The sequence below is a fragment of the Lissotriton helveticus genome, chromosome 9 (genome assembly GCF_964261635.1).
Source record: "Lissotriton helveticus chromosome 9, aLisHel1.1, whole genome shotgun sequence".
In the NCBI taxonomy this organism is placed as follows: Eukaryota; Metazoa; Chordata; class Amphibia; order Caudata; family Salamandridae; genus Lissotriton; species Lissotriton helveticus.
In genome coordinates this window covers 640,311,316-640,333,218 of record NC_136070.1, presented here as the reverse complement: position 1 = coordinate 640,333,218, position 21,903 = coordinate 640,311,316, and the positions used below count along the sequence as shown (strand labels likewise).

Below are 21,903 nucleotides of genomic sequence, written 5' to 3'. Positions count from 1 at the left end.
GAGATATCTTCTGGGGAGGGTCATGATGATTTGCTTCATGCCATAAGAGCTTTGGTTTGAAGTTGGGGTATTTTCAGTTTCTTCCTACTCACATAACAGTATGGCATTAAGAAGGTGAAACTATTGCAAAAAAAGGAAATGTTAACATATTATCACATTTCTCTTTCATATTGTGTAATGTGTTAACCTGCTTTGTTTATATAAACACATTTCTCATGTTTTTGGTATGTGCTGCAACTAATATAGAAGTTGTTAAGTATCATCATGTCTTGCACTTAGCCCACCCCTAACCCCGTCCCCTCACTACACGTCTAGCTCATTTTAATGAGTACCTGCTCTTATTTTTTCCCATTTAAAGCACTGCATATAACTCGTGTAATTGAACAATAACATTTTCTATATTTGACTCTTAAAAATGCGATATTAATTCACTGATAGTTCTATACCGGCAAAATATAATCTTGTGTATTATTAAGGGTGTTTTATTAGGTATTATATTTTATTTTGTTCATTTTAGCATTGTTATTTCTGATATTAATCTTCAATTGAAAACACTTTATAATGCCTAAATAACCAGCCCCTATCAGTGAGCATGAGAGTGCTTTCTGCTTAAAAACCTGGCATGCATGGTGCCAGTCTCCTGTCCTAATGGCACTTTATCAGGGCCTAATTTGAGCCAGTGGTTTCCAGTGCTCAGCACCAGCACTTAATCATAAACACCAGTGCTTTTCATGAGCACCAGTTAGGACACATGAATTTATGGGGAGATTAAGTGATTTGCCCAGAATCACAGGATGTTGAGCTGAACCCAAGACTCGAACCTTGTTCCCCAGCTTCGAAATGGGCAGCTCTGGCCATTATGACACATCCTCTTCCAACTTTCATGGCTGGTTCTGTTTTAGGTGGCGCTAACAGGAAAAATGGGCTGGTGCAAGCTGCCGCCTTATGAGAGTCCATTCACTTATTTTTTTTACAAATTAACCACTGCCCTTGATGCCCTTTCCCTTCCTTACAATGATTCCGGCGTAGTCTTCATTTTCCATGTAGGCATCATGGAGCCATATAAACTCTTCATGTTGTCGGACCACCGAGAGTTCGGCCTTCTTGAAGTGCGTCAAGGTGCTCTGGAGGGAAGAAACAAAATGGCGGCAAATCATCAACATTAAAGGGTCTTTTTTTTAACAGTCTGAAATTGTACAGGAATTGATTTATTTTTATAGTTTTTGTAAAGTGCTACACTGCTCTGTTAGTAGCCTGAGGTCACTGCTGGAAGGTGTAAGTAGCATAGTGGACCATGTGTATATAGCCATAAAGATGGGCAACACCCATATGGTGCACTACAATTACTGAGTAGAAACATTTATGATATCCACAATGTGGAATAGAGTACAGTTTTCCCAATATCCTACTGCTGTGTTATTCCCCTTTTCTTGAACAGAAAGATGCAGTTAAGCCAAAAACCACACTAACAGGAGTACCATGAGATAACAATGTTCCCACCTGGTATTATATTTTGCATCCATCGGCATGTGAGGCTAAACCTCTATAGTTATGTATCACATTTGAAGATATTAGATCCTTTAAATGTATATTTGATTCATGTAATCATTGGGTTGCATGATTGCCACAAAAAGCTGTTAAGGTTAGAAATGCAGACATCTTTGTAGGAACATTCTGTGTTGGCAGTGACCACGGTGGCTGCTGAATGCCAGATTCTGCACTGCCAACACTTGGGGGAATCCTACAAACCACAGCACGTCTCATCCAGGACCTGAAGAAATATGATCCCATTACTCCCACCCTGATGGAACTCCATTGGCTCCCCTTGCCAGCCCGCACCATCTTCAAAACCAGCTGCATCCTTTACAAAGCCATCACAACCAGCACCCTGGTAATCTTGCAGGGAAGCACACCCTCTCTTTTGGTTATTGGCACACCCGTAGCCAGGACACCATCATTCGGCAGACTAAGATATGTAAAAAACAACAACAAGATAACAGGGTTTTACCCATCTACACAGCTGGGATCTAAAACAACAATTTACACAAAAGGAAAATACCACGGCTGACCAAGGTTAAGCACTTTAAATTCAAATGTATTGTTGTAGAAATTAGGTGCCACAACTCCCAGCACCTGCCGAGGATAGGTGCCACTAATACAAAAGATTCCAAACAAAGAAGGAGGTGCACTCAATAAATATTTCAGGAGCCCAGGGGAGAGGAGTCCAAGCTGGAAAGTTCTGTTAGAAGGCAACTCCTACTAGTAAACTGTGGTGGTTTGTCCATCATAGGACAGCGTCAATTTCTCTTCAGGATTCCCTGAGTGCTGACTCCACTGCTCCTCCAAACACCTTGAGGAAGTCTCATATGTGGTCTGCCATGGGACACTATGGCAACATATGAAGCCATCGAGATCAGCAAAGAATATATAAAAATAATTGTAGGATGTTTGATGTTGCCTAGTTTCAAACATTTCTAAAGAGTAGACAGGTCTATTTTCAAAGAATACATTCTTGCTGAGCTTGAGCTTAAAAGAGCTCCCAAGTAGATATCCTTTCAGTTAGCATCAATTTAGATTTTTCAAAATTCACATGCATTCCCTAACTACTCATTACTGCAACTTTTATACTAATATCTTGCAGTACTTTTTCATACAGGTGGGGTTTTGAAAGCATATCGTCCAGGTTTTGATACACAAAAATTCCTTTTAATATTAAAATAAGCTGTCACTACTGTCATTCACCATGAGAACACTGTTGGATCACATCTGAGGGTGATTGACAGAATTTTGAAATAAAAAAGTTCCTTTTAGACTATGAATCATAGAAAGTTTCTTTGTTTCAGAGTGAGTGACTGACACATGGAAGCATGCATACTTAAGATCTATCAGACGATCTGTCGGATTTAGGGGAATATTTGATGTAACGCATTCAATCTAAACTACTCTTTTGTCACGTATTTGTTGCATGTTCTCGGGTCAAAAATTGATCGACATTTTTTTTAATCCAGTCTTAATTATAAAGAAGTACCTTGTATATATTATTTTATTCTTGTGAATACTGGAAACCCTTTCCACTTATTTTTCATTGTTCTTACTTCTTTTCTGGTCTGTTCTCTACTTCTCTTCAATGTGCGCAGCTATGCCCCCCTCCAGTGGGTAATGGTGTGGGTGATCTTGTGTATTCATTGTCACTTTTGTGATGCAAACACAGCGTAAAATCTTAGTAAATCTCCCCCTCAGTCTGTGTGGGCAGGCCTACCTGTAAACACATTGGGAAACATCTGTTAGGTCCTGTTCCCCAGTCCTCTTTTGCTGACCATGCCCAAAATCATCACATGACACACCGGTAGTATAAAAAGGAGTCCTACCCTTATGTCAATGCTTGTTATTGCTACCTGTGGGTTCCTGCATCCTGGCTCCTGTGTTTCCAGTTGATCGCTGTTGTCTTTTCACGGGCTCGTGTAAAGAAGAAGGAGAATTCCCTGTTGATTTCAAGTTTTTCCCTTATCCTTGCTTTATTCCTTGTCCTAGTACCTTGTTTGTAGTATTCCCCTTACCTGCCTGCCCCTTTCCTTAGCGAGGTCTCCTTCTAGTTAGTTAGTGTCCTTAAGTTTAGTTCCCATTCCTCCTTTCCCTTTCTTGATTTTGGACGGTTGGGTGCGACTACGATAACATTCAGGGGCCCCTGTTTGTTAGTTGCCCGTTTCGCTGCTCTCCCGATTTGGAGACGCGGTGAATTACACGGTTGCGTGAGCGCTACCCGTCCGCCTCGTTATGCGGAAGTGACGTTTTCGTCCATTCCGCGAAACAAACCCGGCTGGGTTTGTTTACTTTCTGGTAATACCGAGCGGATGAGAAAACGCGTCCTCGCCGATTCCTAGTCTCATTCCAAAGTACCCGATAGGCAGGGGTTTTTACGGGCCCGTACAAGTGGTCTGTTTTTTACCCTGCATATCCCTCAATCGACCTAACCATACACCCTTACGGAAACGTACAGTCCTTTAAGAAAGCCGCCTAAGAGAAGTTATCTTGGGTTTACAGTGACTGACAAACTCCTTGAAGCTAAGCCTGCTCATTCTTCCGGTAAGTGTATGTGGCATGATATGCTTGGATAATGGTCTTTTGTAGCAGAAGAAGGACTGGGGATTGAATAATTACCGTAGGGTGTACTTTGTGTTCCCCTTTTGCAGGTGCAGAAGAAGGAGGCGGGTGTTCCTTTTTAAGGCACGTTCTAAGGGTGGAAGGTTTGGTTACCTTTTGATTTCCACCCTCTTTTCTGGGTCAGCAGCTTACTCATGTGTATCATTCAGTGAGTGGCTGGTGAGTCGGGGACGGGGACTGGACTATTCCTCGTTCCTGCAGTGTGTGGGTTGGGCAGGAGTCCAACAGAATAACAAGCCCACGTTATAATACACTGCCCGAACTTGGATGGACGTAGAAGGAGGAGGGGCCATGGCGGGCGCGGAAGCACCCTCCATGAATGATATAATGGGGGCCCTTGCTGCGTTACAGGCGCAAGTACAGGAATTGAGACAGGAGAACGTAGGGTTGAGACAAGAGCTGGTAGCGGTAAGGGCTCAGGCACAGGCACAACCTAGAGCACAAAATCCCGTTATACATCCGGCTACCTTCCAGTATGGGGGGGCAGGGCAGAGTAATCCTGGAGGAAGTACTCCTGTGGCAATTACCGTAAATTCCCCTGTTCCTGTTCCTCTGGCTCCACCTGAAAGGTTCCATGGAGACAGTGGGAAATACGGGATGTTCATGAACCAGTGTCAGTTACACTTCATATGTAGGCCTGGTGCGTTTCCCGATGATGCTGCGAAGGTGGCCTTTACTCTTTCATATCTGGCTGGTACTGCTGCCCAGTGGGCTATCCCATTAGTGGAAGGGAACGACCAGGTATTGAGGGATTACAATGCTTTCAAGGAGTTGATGAGGGGGTTGTTTGCCAAACATGCTTTTATGCAAGCTAGTGACTCGGAATTACTAAAACTGCGACAGGGGCGACAGGATCTTCTGACATATATAGCGTCTTTTAATAGATTGATTGCAGAGACACATTGGCCAGCCGATAAGCGGACTTCCTTATTCTATCAGGGTCTTAATGATGATCTGAAGGACGTGGTGTCACAAGTAGTGGATCCCCCGGAAGAGTGCGCCGCTTTTATAGACTTAGTGGTTAAATTGAACCATAGGTTGTCAGAGCGACGCGGTGATCGTGGTCGTTTTCAGGTGTCCCGAGGGAACTTCATAAAGACCGAAGTGAAACAGCAACCCGGTGAAGCCAAACCTGAACCCATGGAAATAGGAGCGGTCAGGGGGCCCTTTACACCTGAAGAAAGAAAGAGACGTAGAGATCAGAAGTTATGTCTCTATTGCGGACAGGGAGGTCATTTTGCAAGAGAGTGTCCCGTTAAACCATCTGGAGCAGGTTATGGCAAAAAGGTGGCATATGTACAGGTGGAAAGACCGCTCCTGTCTGAGCCTAGTAGAGGTCAATATGAGGTGTTGGGGGCAGTGGACTTGGCGCCCAGACATTTTGTGATTTCGGCACAGCTTCTATTGGCAGATTATCAAAGGGTGCCTGTTTCTGTGTTATTGGATTCGGGGGCCACTGGCAATTTTATTGACATCTCCCTAGCAGAGAAGCTCGGCGTGCCTTGTCAGTATAAGAAACAGCCAGAGCCGGTCCGAGCGATAGACGGAACTGAGTTGTCATCAGGGTGTATCACTAGACAAACCATGCCGCTCCGCTTGTTATGTGATAATGGTCACTCAGAGTGCGTGGTATTCGACCTGATAGACGCGCCTTCCTTTGGATTGGTGCTAGGGGTGCCTTGGCTCCAAGAACACAATCCTAGGATTGATTGGGTACTCAGGCTTGTCACTCTTGATTCGCATTATTGCTTGAAGCATTGCTATAGCGAGGCCAGTGGGGAGGTCCCTCCATTGTATTGTGCAGCCATGGAAGAGAACGGAGTTCCAAGACAGTATGTGGAATACGCCGATGTGTTTGATAAGGGTGGTGCTCAGAGTCTGCCACCTCATCGGTCGTTTGACTGTAGGATAGACCTAGTGAAGGGGGTTCCCTTGCCTTGTAGTAGAGTTTATGCTCTGTCTGAACCCGAGGAAAAACATCTCAAAGAATATCTGGATGAGATGTTGGAACTAGGTTTTATCCGTCCCTCTTCTTCACCTGTCTCTTCGGCGATCTTTTTTATCCCGAAGAAGGAAGGCACTCTGAGGGCGTGTGTGGACTACCGGACATTGAATAAGGCCACTATTAAGAACAGGTACCCTCTTCCACTCATCCCCGTGTTGCTGGATCAGCTCCGCAAGGCCAAAGTGTTCACTAAATTGGACTTGCGTGGCGCATACCATCTGATCAGGGTGCGGCCCGGTGATGAGTGGAAGACGGCTTTTAAAACTAAACATGGGTTGTTTGAATACTGTGTGATGCCGTTCGGTTTGTGTAACGCGCCGGCGGCGTTCCAGTATTTCATAAATGAGGTCTTGAGCGAACAACTGGATAAGACAGTGATAGTTTACTTGGATGACATCCTTATCTTCTCAGAGACCGGAGTAGACCATCACACTCACATGCGACAAGTGTTGCAGAAGCTGCGGGAACATCGGCTATATGCCAAACTGGAAAAATGTCAGTTTGATGCGAAGGAGGTAGAGTTTTTGGGATTCCTCATATCCGCTGAAGGGATACGAATGGACCCTAAAAAGATACAGGCTATTTTATCCTGGCCAGTGCCCACTACGGTGAAGCACATACAGGTACTTTTGGGGTTCGCCAATTTCTACCGGCGTTTTATCGCTCACTTTTCGGACATTGTTGCACCAATGACCCGTCTGTTAAGAAAGGGGGTGTTCTTTGAGTGGTCCCCGGAGGCACAGGTCGCCTTTCAGTTACTGTTGGAGACCTTTACGACCGCTTCGGTACTGGCTCATCCTGATCCAGCGTTTCCCTTCTTTGTAGAAACGGATGCTTCAGCGTGTGCAGTCGGTGGAGTTTTGTCCCAGAAGGAGGGGGCACAGGAGATATGCACCCTATCGCTTATTTCTCAAAAACATTGTTGCCGGCCGAACGTAATTTTACAGTAGCGGAGCGCGAACTTTTGGCGGTGAAATTGTCTTTTGAGGAATGGCGTCACTATCTGTGGGGGGCCCGTCATACCATCACAATCTATACAGATCACAAGAATCTAGAGTTTTTCAGATCAGCCCGGGCTTTGACACCAAGACAAATGCGATGGGTCTTGTTTTTTAATGAATATGATTTCATTATCACCTACAGACCTGCCGCTCAGCAGATTAAATCAGACACCTTGTCCCGGATTCAAGTCGACCCGGAGGAAGTGAAAGCAGGGAAGGAAAATAGACCTATGCTTGATGGTAGAAAGATTGTGGGAGTAGCTTCTGTGGAAGAATTCGCTTCCAGGATAAAAGAACTGTTGCGCAATATGGATTTGGCCCCGTGGTTGCAATTGTCTCAGGTGGTGGCTAGAGAGGGGTTGTTATATCAGGGGGATAGGTTGTTCATTCCCCCCGAGTTGAGACAAAAGGTGGTAGAATGGTGTCATTCGTCCTCTTTAGTTGCGCACCCAGGAATTGGGAAGACAAAGGAGTTGTGCCTGAGGTGGTTTTGGTGGGATACGGTGGCTCAGGATATCCAGAAGTATGTGACAGCATGCCCTGTTTGTGCCATCAATAAGCCCTCACACAGTAAGCCCTCGGGCCTTCTGCAGCCGTTGGCAGTACCCCCTTCCCCGTGGCATACTATTAGCATGGATTTTGTTACGGACCTTCCCTTGGTTTCCGGCTTCACTGCTATCTTTGTGGTCGTAGACTTGTTTACCAAAATGGCTCACTTTATACCACTCCGAAACATTCCCACAGCGAAGGAGATGGCATGGGAGTTCATGGTTTCGATAGTGCGGTTGCATGGGTTGCCCACAGCAGTCATCTCAGACAGGGGGGCGCAATTTGTGTCTCATTTCTGGAAGGAGCTCTGTCTGGTGCTTAAGATGGATATACGGTTGTCATCTGCGTACCATCCCCAGTCGGATGGGCAGACAGAACGCACCAACCAGACAATGGAACAGTTTTTGAGGTGCTTGACTACGTCCCTCTCGTGTGATTGGGTGAGGGCATTGCCTATTGCGGAATTCGCTTATAATAACAGCATACACTCGGCCTTGGGCATGACACCATTCTATTGCTCTATGGGATACCATCCTAGAGCCCTAGCCGTCCAACCCACTGGGCACATGCCAGCCATTGATGACATATGTAAACGTTTGGGGGACATCTGGGAGGTGGCTAGGGGCAGTTTACAGGATGCTAAGGAGGCAATGAAGGTACAGGCTGATCGCCATAGAGTTCCGGCCCCTGGTTATAAGGTGGGCGATCAAGTATGGTTGGCTTCACGTAATCTAAAACTACCGGGATCACGTAAACTACAACCCCGGTATGTAGGCCCCTTCCCTGTGAGTCAGGTAGTCAACCCTGTGGCGATGAAGCTGTTACTGCCCTCGGACTATAAGATCCATCCTGTGTTTCACACCTCATTGCTGAAGCCCTTTGTTCCCTCAGACCAGGTTCTGCCCCTCCTGCCCCCTTACTAGTGGATGGCGAAGAGGAGTTTGAGGTACAGGCCATTCTTGATTCAAGGCGGAGAAGGGGTAGGTTGTATTACCTGGTGGATTGGAAGGGGTATGCCCCGGAGGATAGGACGTGGGAGCCAGCTGGAGGTGTACACGCGCCTCGGCTGGTGAGGTTATTCCATAGACTGCATCCCCGGAAGCCAAGACCTGTGGGGAGGATTATCGGGGGGGGGGTACTGTTAGGTCCTGTTCCCCAGTCCTCTTTTGCTGACCATGCCCAAAATCATCACATGACACACCGGTAGTATAAAAAGGAGTCCTACCCTTATGTCAATGCTTGTTATTGCTACCTGTGGGTTCCTGCATCCTGGCTCCTGTGTTTCCAGTTGATCGCTGTTGTCTTTTCACGGGCTCGTGTAAAGAAGAAGGAGAATTCCCTGTTGATTTCAAGTTTTTCCCTTTTCCTTGCTTCATTCCTTGTCCTAGTACCTTGTTTGTAGTATTCCCCTTACCTGCCTGCCCCTTTCCTTAGCGAGGTCTCCTTCTAGTTAGTTAGTGTCCTTAAGTTTAGTTCCCATTCCTCCTTTCCCTTTCTTGATTTTGGACCGTTGGGTGCGACTACGATAACATTCAGGGCCCCCTGTTTGTTAGTTGCCCGTTTCGCTGCTCTCCTGATTTGGAGACGCGGTGAATTACACGGTTGCGTGAGCGCTACCCGTCCGCCTCGTTATGCGGAAGTGACGTTTTCGTCCATTCCGCGAAACAAACCCGGCTGGGTTTGTTTACTTTCTGGTAATACCGAGCGGATGAGAAAACGCGTCCTCGCCGATTCCTAGTCTCATTCCAAAGTACCCGATAGGCAGGGGTTTTTACGGGCCCGTACAAGTGGTCTGTTTTTTACCCTGCATATCCCTCAATCGACCTAACCATACACCCTTACGGAAACGTACAGTCCTTTAAGAAAGCCGCCTAAGAGAAGTTATCTTGGGTTTACAGTGACTGACAAACTCCTTGAAGCTAAGCCTGCTCATTCTTCCGGTAAGTGTATGTGGCATGATATGCTTGGATAATGGTCTTTTCTAGCAGAAGAAGGACTGGGGATTGAATAATTACCGTAGGGTGTACTTTGTGTTCCCCTTTTGCAGGTGCAGAAGAAGGAGGCGGGTGTTCCTTTTTAAGGCACGTTCTAAGGGTGGAAGGTTTGGTTACCTTTTGATTTCCACCCTCTTTTCTGGGTCAGCAGCTTACTCATGTGTATCATTCAGTGAGTGGCTGGTGAGTCGGGGAAGGGGACTGGACTATTCCTCGTTCCTGCAGTGTGTGGGTTGGGCAGGAGTCCAACAACATCAGGATGGCGGGCGGACAAAGTCCCGACGCAAAAAGGGATTGCCCGCTATAAGGGCGGGGGTCACGCGGGGGACATTAGGATGCGCCCGCCACAGTGGCGGGCGCATCCAGCATTCCTGACATTGTGGCGGGAGGTGCACTCAGCACCGCCCACCACAATGCCAGGAAGGCATGTTGTTTACTTCCATGCACAACATGGCAGGCACCGCGTGGTGCCTGCCGTGTTGTGCATGGAACTACCCCCATGTGCACCCCCCAGAGTCTCTGCCCGAAATGGCAGAAACCGCCTGCCTTTCCGTGGTGGTAACGGCACATCCCCGCACACATGCTAATATGGATGGCGGTGTCTCCCAGACACCGCCACCATGTTAGCTGCTTTTCCGCCCGGTCAATTCTGCGACTGGGCAGAAAGCCAGCGGACGGTCTTTACGTCCGCCGGGGTCCCCCCGCCATTGTAATCTGGCGGGGGGGAATTAGGGAGCGGACAGTAGTTTTCAGCGGGCGGATCGCCACCGCTACCGCCATACAGGCGTTATCATAATGGGCCCGTTATCATAATGGGCCCCATAGTCTGTGTAGGCAAGCCTGCAGGAGACCTATATCATAACTAAAGAAACAGGTAAATTACAGAGATATTGCGAATGCATTGCATTAACAGCAGCTCGGTAGAATAGATTATGTAAACAGTTTAATTTACAAGTCCCTCACTTGCAAAACCTTAAAAGTTTAAAAGGATGGTGGATACCAACGATAAGGCATGTTCCAAAATTCCACATGTTTTGCTAGTGACCCAAACTTCGCTTTTGCCCTTTGTTTTTGTGTGTGTTTTTATTTATGCAGTTTTATATTGCATAAACTCGACCCGTAGTTATTTACATGAGCACCAGTTACTTTACACAAGGTCATGTTAATTTTTTTAGTAAGGGGGAGATTCATTGATTTAAGCAGAATCATAGGATGCTGATGCCCAACCTCCACCCTGGTTCCTCAGTTCCAATTTTCAGCAGCTCTGGGTGTAAGGCCCCATCCTCTCAGCATTGTCCTTACTGGCTAGCCTCCTTCTGTAGACAGGGAAAATAGCCGCAATTTAGGCACCTACTTGAGACAATGGCCATGCCCATAGCATGGCTACTGCTGGAGAGAGGGACACACCTACAGCTTTAGCTCCTACTGAAGACAGGAGACATGTCCACAGTTAGGCTCTTGCTGGACTCAGCGGACATTCCCACAGTTTAGGCTCCTGCTGGAGAAAGCGGACACAGTTGAGGCCCGCCCACAGTTCAGGCTCCTATCAGAAGCAGGGACACGCTCACAGTTCAGGCTCCTATCGGAAACAGGGACACACCCACAGTTCAGACTCCTATTGGAAGCAGGGACACGCTCACAGTTCAGGCTCCTATCGGAAACAGGGACACACCCACAGTTCAGACTCCTATTGGAAGCAGGGACACGCTCACAGTTCAGACTCCTATCGGAAACAGGGGCATGACCACAGCTAGTGTTGCCACCAGAGCCGGCTTTAGGGCAGTGCGACTGGTGCGGCCGCACCTGACACTGACCTGTGGAGGGGGCCCTGTGATCTCAGGGGGGCGCTGTGCTTGGCAATAACTTTTGCGGGTGGTAGTGAGAGAATCTGAAGAGGATGGCATGGGACGTGGGGGCACCAAAAGTGATTGTCGCACCGGGTGCCACCAGCGCTAAAGCCGGCCCTGGTTGCCAGGTTTTCAAGCGAAAAATACTGGCCATTTGTTTTTGTTTTATGAGTCTGCAAAGTCTTGGGCATGATACTAAATAAGGTTAAATAAAATCGTATCTATTAATTTGTAACATAACTTTTCTGAATTTGTTTATTATTAGCCAGGGACCCTTAATGCAGCTCTAGAACACATTTGAAAGTGCTTTCTACTTATATTCGCTGTTAAGCATTAACGGGTAAATTCAGAAATACAGCTTCAGGGGATTTTTGCTCTGGTTGGGACATGAAAATACCGGTGGCGCTGGTTAAAAAACGGCAACCATACCCACAGCTTATTCCCCACCTGTAAAGAGGGGACGTTCACAAACTTTACGCTCCTATTGGAGACAAGAGACATGTCCATAGCTTAGACTCCTATTTGAGAGAGAGGACATGCCCACAACTCAACCTCCTACTGTAGACAGGGGACAGCCCAGTGTATGGTCCTGCCTCAGACAAGGGACACGCATTAGCAGAAGATTTAATTCAATTTAATTTACTTCAATTCAATTCAATAATTCTTTATTCGGCCAAACTGCCCATAAAAGACTAAAGACAATTACAACATAGCACAACAGACTTAAACAACATCATTAAAAAAGAGAAGACCACAATTCAGACATTGATATAACCATAGATTAGTGGTGCAGCAAGATATTTCGTCAACACAAATCGTCAAGCTGAGATAATTACATAAGGTACTCATATCAATGATTAAACGTTCAGATTATCAATATTAAAACCACTAAAAACAACAATATAAACAGTGAATGGATAAAAATAGATTCACACAAATCAGAAGTACCAAACATGATAAAAGAATTCATCACAAACTTGAGTAATAAAATAGCCCTCCGTGTTCTCCTGGCTCTGACAGCAACTTGTAGAAGAGAGCATATTCTATAACAGATAATCAGGAGTTTAATTCAAGAACCAGGTCTTGACGACTTAGCCCACCACACCTAACATACTGAAACGAAAGGATAATTCCAGGGGCGGCTCCTCCATTAGGGCGGAGGAGTGTCGCCCCACTGCTTTCTCGCAGTGCGAGAAGCAGAAACATAAAATTGTATTTTAAATACCATTTTATGTTTCTGCTTCTCGCGCTGCGAGAAAGCAGAATGGTATGCCTGGTTGGGGGTGGGGGTCGGGTAGGAGTGGCTTGCCTAATGTTATGGATCCTGATTGTTTGGTCAGTCCTCTGGGGCCGACCAAACCAGTCATGCACACTCTGGATTTTCTCTATGTAGGCTGCATGCAGCCTACATACAGAAAATGGCCTCCCTACAGGCGCCTGGTTGAGCACCGGCCGCACCAATCACAACGCTGCCATTGCAGCGTTGTGATTGGCTTAGGGGAGGGAGGATGCTTGCTTCCTTTTCCAGGAGCAGGAAAGCAGCAGTAAAACTCGGGCGCAGTAAGTGAAGGTTTTTGTTTTTTAAATCCCACTGTGCGAACCCCCTACCTGCCTCCCACCCGCCAGTCATGCAAGCTGTGACTGCAAAATACTCAAGATATCCTTGCTGATAAGGGATAGTAAACCTGGGGTGAATATTTCACACCACTTTAAAGCAACACACTTTTCTGTCCTGTGTTCATTTGTATTTCTTTATTTATTTCCTGGTGATTTGGTACATGTCATATGTCAGGAGCGGCTCCACAGGGCTAGGAAGTTGGGTGCGGTAAAGGTTAGCTCAGGGGAGACAGGAAGTGTGTTGGAAGGTCACAGGCAAAGAAACAGACACATTATATTCGAGCTCCTAATTTGTGGTATTCTCAATTCAGTTCATTATACATCCTCGGGATCAGACTTTTATATAACGTCTCAGTCCATATGTCCCACAGTAATTGCTTGTGACATTATCTCAAGTGTTATCTCTGCTCACCCCACTTGCTCTTATTGGTCGTTTTGGCCATTGATGGGCCCAAAAAGTAAAGTTGGGAACATTAGCTTTTACAAGAATTCTACGGATAAACTAATTCTTCACAACCTAAAACCGTCATTTAACCTAAATATACATACAGAGCAAGCTACAACCTTTGATAGGCCTCTAGGACAATATGTGTCAGAGGTGAGATGAGGCAAATGACCTTAGGAAAGAAGAGATTAACCAAAATATTACAGTAGAAAAAAGGCCAAACAAAATGCTGCATTGTACTTCCCACCTGAAAACATGCAAGTGCATTACAAAGAGCCAAACACGGCTTCAATACACTCCAGAGCGAAAGAATTATCACTTTTTTCTAAAACAGAGGCAAAACGAACAAGACAAAGAAGCAGGACATTTTCTCGCTGCACAAATAAAACAAAATGTTACTTTGTGGGTCAGGCCACTAGAATTATGTGATTCTGCAGGTGCCTCATTTTACAAATAATTTGGGATTTAATGTACTAGTCATATATTCCACATTTGATGCTTAATCTGCAGGAAATTGCTAGATTTTTTCTAACTCAAACAGCTCAAAAGTTACTAAAAAAGAGACACAATCGGTGCTGCACACTGGCAGATCCTTTGCAAACTTTGCCATGTCAGCTTTTAGTTGCTAAGTGCTGCATTAATGTGTTAAACCTTAACTAATGAGTATTTTAAAATGAATGAACATTTATGTATATTACAATTAAAAAATTGAAAACAAGACTGCCAAGGAATGGAAAGCAATACCCCACATAAATTGCCTTTTCTTATTTTTCATAATGTGTACAACCTGCTGCAGGATTTCGTCCTCAGTTGTTGCAGCCTCAATTGATGCATGATGTATATTATCCACAGCCTCGGTGGGCTGAAAATCTGAATTTTATTGAAGACACGGAGGCTAAAATTATGCACAGAATTTATTACGATTCCAGCGATTGGATGATGGACAAGAATGTGTTCAGAAGTTTGAACCGATTATGACGTCCTTTTCAAATAGATCTGTTTTTGAACAGACTCAATGCTCAGGTGGAGAGATATTACAGTTGGCATCCAGATCTGGAAGCGGCCGGGATAGATGCATTTCTGCAGGATTAAAGAGGTCTTCATCCCTATGCTTTCCCTTCTTTTTCCATGATCAGCAGAGTGACAGGGATGGATAACAGATGGAGGGAGACGGTGGTGGCAACCACTCCCCTTTGGAGCTTTCAAGCGTAGTACCCAATAATGTTGGAGATGAGTGAGAGCATATCCCTCTGTAAAAAAGGACCCATCTTCATCAGGAATAAAATCACCAAATATATTCAACAAAGGAATCTCCACTCTAGAGTGGCACCTCACCTCAAAAACCCACCGTACAAGAAAAAAAACATGGGTGGCACAGTCTTCTCTGTTCAAGCAGCCAAACTATGGAACTCTTCACCCCAAATATGATCCATGGATAAAACCACCTTATCGTCAGAAAACTACTCAAGAATTGGCTCTTCACCACATAACCACCATATGCAAACATAAATATACAGCATATCCCTCTGTATAAAAGCATTTATTTGGACTATAGATATGTACCCACATATGTGTATTGCTTTGTATAAACACGTATAATAATAATGTTTTAAAAATATAGATATTCATTAGTTCTGAGTAGCAACTGTACATATTACCTATAGTTACATTATTCTACGCTTTTAACATGTATATAAGTGACTGCATAAATAAGTACGTCTTTTATCATAAATATTTAACTACAACTGCTTCACTATTGAATTACAAAAAATAAAACCAAATAAATTAATTTAAAGTACAAAAACACTTGGAAGCCAGAGTTTTATTAACTGCATGTTTAATCCACATGTACTCAGAAAATCTAAATTCTCAATGGACGTTCCCCAATACCAATTTAGAATTTGTGTTAGTAAAAACACTGGTGAACACAGCTCCAAATCAAGGCAAGAATGCAGGTGATTTAAATGGGGCTAAGGAGTCTGAGGGTAACATGACTGAGCATAATAACCAGAATAACAGTGGAGCAGGATCTGGCACTCCAGGAGAAAACGTTTTAATTAATATTAATATTAATGTGCACCACTGTCAGTCAATTCCGCCACTACCTCAGGGCTCAATCAAAGTACAGAAACTACAGCTGCGGCTGATTCAGCAGACACCCCCAACAGCGTCACTCCTCAAGAAGACAAAGTAGATAAGGTATATGAGCAGAGGAGGCTTGAAGGGAGGGGTAAGGCTCCAGCACTGACAGAGGGGGCAGCAGACACATTGCCGAGTTTTCTACCAGGGACCCCAGGAGACGACATCTTCTTCTCTCTGAATGAGGAAACTGTTGAAATAGGCAAGACAACGGAAGTACATAAAAAGAAGGGGGACATACTCAGCTCTGAAATAACTGATTTAGATGGAAGCATAGAAGAGTCGGAGGTATCTTCCTCAGATCAGGGAACTGAGACGGACACCGAGTCAGAGACAGGTCATACAGGTCATACAGGGTATACTCAGTCTTCCACGGATGATAGTGTCGAGAAGCAGACAGTTGTAAGAAGGAAACAACAGAATACTAGGAAAACGCAAAGAAGATGTAGTACCAGACCTACTGAGAGACCGAATAATCTGATATGGGACAACTCAGCCACCTCAAGGATGTACCAGGAGGAAGGGGGGGCTAGGTCTAGGCATAAAAGACCCTCAGGTTCGGGTTCTCAATCCCAAGGTCAAGGACAGGGCCCCACTATGGAGATGCTTTACGCCACTCTTAGGCAAATGCAGGAAGAGGTGAGGGCTGAAGCTAAAAGAGCAAAACGGACAAGTAAGAAGATCGAGGGGTCATTGTGTAAAGTAAATAAGTTATATGCGGAGATGGCAGGCAGAATGACAGAAGTGGAAGAGAGAACTGGCCAATTGGAGGATGAAGTCTCACAGTGGAAAGAGTTTAAGACGGCACAGGAGAAATTTAATGAGGATTTACAATGGAAGGCTGAAGATGCGGAAAATAGACAGAGGAGGAACAATATAAGATTACTAGGGATTCCGGAGGGGGTAGAGGAGCAGAATCCCAGGGCTTACATAGTCACACTGTTAAAAGAAGCATTTCCAGAGCTCACCACTTGGAATTGGGACGTTGAGGTACAACGGGCACACAGATTTCCGCTGACAATCAAGAAGGCCTATGGTGCCAATCAGAGTGAGAGACCAAGAGCTATGTTGATATACATAGGGAACTTCCTGGCAAGACAAGCCGTTATGGATAGTGCAAGACCACAAGATCGCCGGGCCTTCAAAGGGAACTCATTCTTCGCTCGCCCGGATTTTTGTCATGCCACAGTAGAGAGGAGGTGGAGGTTGCGACAATTGATAGATCCATTTCAGAAAGCTGGGTGTGAGGCATACCTCCTGTACTCCGCAAGGCTGAAAGTAATAATAGAAGGCCACACGAGAATGTTCTTCTCAGAGATTAAAGCACAGAGTCTCCTGTCTGAGTTAAAGGAGAAAAGAAGAAGATAAACAATATCCAAAAAGTGAAAAGAAGGAAGGGGGGGGAGGGGAAGGGGGAGGAGAGAAGGGGGGGGGGTAGGGCTGACGACCCTAGATGATATGGATTTATATGGTTTGTACTTGGCCTGAGTTGTATTGTATTGTACTAAATAGGTCTAGAATCCAAGAGGTGAAGGGTTAGATCATTCTGTATTTTTTTTTTCTTGTATAGACTAAGCAAGACTCTGCAAGAATCGGTTGTAGGTGGGACATTGTTTTGGACTAAGCAATGAATTCTTAGAGGTGAATAGGTGGAGCGCAGAGGGGGATCGCTTTGTTCCTCTTTCTCTTTTTCCTTTTCTTTCTTTTCTTTTCTTTCTCTTTTTTTTCTGCAATCACATTTATTACTATAGGAAGAGAGGGGAGGGGCGGCTCCACTCAAGGGGATCGGGAACCAGTCATACATAGGTCAGGATTGACCTAGTTGCCCGTGGGCAGGGGAGGGGGGAGGGGAGGGGGAAGGGGAGCGCCAATAAGGGGGAGACAGCGACGAAACAAGGAAAAGAAAAAGTATGTAACTCAGATGATACAATTAGCACAGCAAGCTCAACTAGCACTGCAAGTTGGTGTAGCACAGGTAGAAGGAGTAGAAGAAGTAAACACATAACAAAAAAAAAAAAAGTGGGAAGAGCTGAAACAAACAAAAGAGCATATCGACTATAACATTTGTAAAGAAAATACAATGGGATTACGAGGTCGTAAGGAAAGCTTACATAACCCTCCATGAGTGGGAGTATTAAAATTATTACTATGAACGTGTGCGGGCTGAATGACAGATTAAAAAGACAGCGTCTGGCACTGTTGTTAAAGAATACTGGGGCTGATTTTATATGCTTACAAGAGACACACATAGAAGGGAATAGGTTATTCTTACTGGAACAACTGGGATTCAGGGTACTAGCACATTCAAAACAAGGGGCGAGAATTAGAGGAGTGGCAGTACTAACCAAACATACAGACATTAAAACAAGGAAGAGGTTCGAGGATGAGTGGGGGAGATGTGCCCTGATTGAGTGTTTTATAGGGGAGGAGTGGGTTACCATAGGCTCTGTTTATGGATCAACCGAGGATGACCCAGAGTTGTTCCTCTTTTTGGATACTGAGTTGCCTTCTTGGGCGTCACGGGTGATCCTGGCAGGAGACTTTAATATTGACGGGGCCAAGGGGCTAGATATAGATACAACAGGGCAATATAAGGGAAGAAAGAAAAGAGTCTGCAGGGCAATACAGAGTTTAGTAAGAAACAATGGAATGTATGATGTATGGGGGGTCAAGAAACAGTCAGATCCTGGATATACATTTTATTCAGCACCTCACCACAAATGCGTTAGGTTAGATTATTTTTTTATAACCCGGGAACTATTAAATAATGCAACAATTGAGAGATTACCACGTATATTGTCAGATCACAACCCTCTAAAATTAACAATTGAAGGAGTAGGCTTTAAGAAGGTGGCGGGATCATGGACGTTCGAAAGGGGTTTGTTGAAAGACGATGATTATGTTACATACATGCACGCATGGATTAAACAATTCTGGGATATTAATAGAGGGAGCACCAACGTTGGGAATGCTTGGGATACATTTAAGGCCTGTATTAGAGGGGAGACGCTTAGCTATTCCATTGCTAAACAGAGGAGGGAAAAAACAGAAAGGGATCGGTTGAACAACGCTTTGATTTTGGCAGAAGCACGCCTTGAGTTAGCTACCATAGAACAGCGGGGACTCACTGAACGACTTCTAGAAGTAACAGCAGCTAGGGCAGCAGCTCTGGAAGAAGTGGCGATTAAGGCCGCTAGATTGTATGACACGCAGAGAGAGAGGAGTTACGAATTCAGTGAAAGAATAGGACGCACGCTAGCTGCACGAACAAGACAAAGAGTAGCTAAAAGTGAAATCAAGGAAATTAAAGACGAAACAGGTCAGATAATCATTGATGATAAGGGAATCGCTGAGGTATTTAGGGCATATTATAGCAGGTTATATAATGAGGAGTTAGTCCGGGATAGGAGTGAAATAGAGCAGTATCTAGAGAACATCCCGGGTAAAGTACTTAGTGAAGAGGATAGAGATTATCTGGATAATGACATAATGTTTATGTTTTATGTTTTATGCACTTATATAGCGCGGCTGTCACTCCAAGGAGTATCTTGGCGCTTAAGCGATGAGGAGATAAACGATGCAATACTGGGCTTACCAAATGGGAAAGCAGCTGGACCTGATCTGATTCCAGGAGAATTTTATAAAATATTTTTACCCTCAATATTCAAAGAATTAGCAAGAACGTTCAAAGGAATTCAGCAAGGGCAGGCAATCCCAGGCAGCTGGGCGGGAGCAGACATTGTAATCTTACTAAAAAAAGGGAAGGATCCGACAGAACCTGGATCATATCGACCCATTACATTAATCAATGCAGATACCAAAATATTCTCAAAGATACAGGCAGCTAGATTCGCCAGGGTAATTACTCAACTGGTGAGTGACAATCAACACGGGTTCATACCTCACAGAGATACCACAACACATGTAAGAAAAATGATAACACTGTTTGATATTCAGGAAGGGGAAGGGAAACCAATGGCCACTTTGTTACTCGATGCTGAGAAAGCATTCGATAGGGTAGCATGGGAGTATTTATGGGTTGTTTTGAGAAGAGGGGGAGTGGGCGAAACATTTATCAAAGTAATACAAGCACTCTACTCAAATCCAACAGCAAGTGTCAGGATAAATACAGGTCGCACGAAACCCTTTAATATTACCAGGGGCACAAGACAGGGGTGCCCCTGTTCACCTTTATTGTTTGCAATGTATATAGACCCTCTAATATATAAATTAGAACAAAACGCAAGAATTAAACCACTACTTTCTAAGAGGGGAGATATAAAGGTTCTTGCGTATGCAGACGACATAGCGGTTATAACACCCAACCCAATGGATGTGATAAGGGAAATAGAATTAGAGGCAGAGCTGTTTGGGCGAATAGCGGGTTATGCATTGAACAAAAATAAGACACAAATTATTAAAAACGCACACGCAGATTGCACAGATGCACGGGTGGTTAACGAAGGTAAATACTTGGGTATTATTATCACAGCAGATTTAGGAAAGTTGGTGGAAATCAATATCACTCCTATTCTCACAAAAACGAAAAAAGACCTGGATAGGATACACAATCTGCATATGACACTTGTTGGAAGGGTTAATTATGTGAAAATGAACCTGCTTCCCAAAGTGCTATACTTGTTTAGAACAATTCCGCTGTTTTTTAATTTGATATGGTTTAAGAAATTAGAGAATATGGTAAATCGCTTCGTATGGGCACAAGGGAAGACAAGGAGGGCACTGAAATACATGTCACTACCTTATGATAAGGGAGGATGGTCTCCACCAGACCTCAGGATGTATTACTGGGCAGCGGCTCTGCAACAAATGACCTGTTTATTGGGAGGGATCGAAGGAGAGGAGGAATCACATACAGGGTCTTTAGAAGTGTATGGCTTAATTTTGGGAGATGAAGCTGATAATGCTTTTCTGAGATATACGGAGCCAAGCTACTTCAAGCGAACTAGGTTTAAGACATTGGAAGCCGCCAATAAGATCTGGAAGGCATTTAAGAAGAGTTTTGGTTTGGGTAGACTCCATGGATATACGAGATTAGTAGGGGACACAACATTACCCTCGGATATTTTCTCGGATGTAATCTTTAAAGAATGGGATAGACAAGGTATTAGAAACATGGGAGACTTGATGGGGGAATTAGGGGTACGGCAATTTGCAGAGCTTCAACAGGAATTCGGGGTTAGTAATAGGTCTTTTTTCAAGTACTTACAGATAAGAAGTTTTTTAGGTAATAAACGTGGCGGTCAGGCGGGATTTAAGGAGAACCCAATACTACAGATGATCGAAGCAGAGCGGCCATGTACAATTAAACGGCTGTATGCTGCATTAATAGAACATAGAGGGGACGACTTAGGGAAGTATGAGACCAAATAGATGGAGGCACTAGGAATTTCTGAAGGGATATTTACAAAATCACTAACCTTGGGGCATGAGGTACTATGTCTGGCATCATTAAAAGCACAACATTACAAAACTTTGTTTAGACTTTACTATACCCCAGCTAGGATCGCTCAGTGGGGAGGAATACAGGGGGTGAGGTGCCCGCGATGCGACAGTTCAGAGGCAGACATAATTCACATGTTCGCAGGGTGCCCAATCCTCTCACCACTCATAAATAGTATTGAAATGTTCTGTGATAAATCATTGGCTTTCAAAGAGAAATTGACACCTGATGTAATAATGTTAGGCCTCGAGGCACCCAATATACAACAACATAGTGCAGGTGGTTTCATATTTGTGGCAATGGCCGTACTACGTCTTTGCATAGCCTCTGTATGGAAAGATAAATTGGCTCCCTCTTTCCAGCAGTGGCTGGCTAAGCTATTGTATATGCACAACCTTGAGAGGGCTATTTATGCTAGAAAGGGGAAAAAAGGGAGAGCACTGGGGCTACAGTTGTGGAAGCCGATATCCGATTGGAAAGACAGGATGTTAAATGTATAAGGGGGTAATACAAGGTAGTAGGCCCTGAAGAAGCGAATGTTAAGTTTTTTCTTCTTTCCCTCGTACTTTAAATACTTAAAGTTTTAGTTGGTAGTCTTAAATTAGGATTTTTTGTCGATTCTGTTATGTTATATCGTATTTTGTAAGAAATGTTATTACTGCAATATGTATCATCTGTAAATGA

At 44.5% G+C, this 21,903-nt stretch overlaps 1 protein-coding gene across 1 annotated transcript in view; it reads right to left on the bottom strand.

Annotated features, from left to right (window-relative positions):
• SNX32 (sorting nexin 32) overlaps positions 1–21,903 on the bottom strand; it is a 346,690-nt gene that overhangs the window by 202,898 nt on the left and 121,889 nt on the right. The window contains exon 3 of the mRNA XM_078660710.1: positions 1,014–1,124. Coding sequence (XP_078516836.1) covers positions 1,014–1,124 — 111 coding nt within the window. The remainder of the gene's footprint in view (positions 1–1,013; positions 1,125–21,903) is intronic.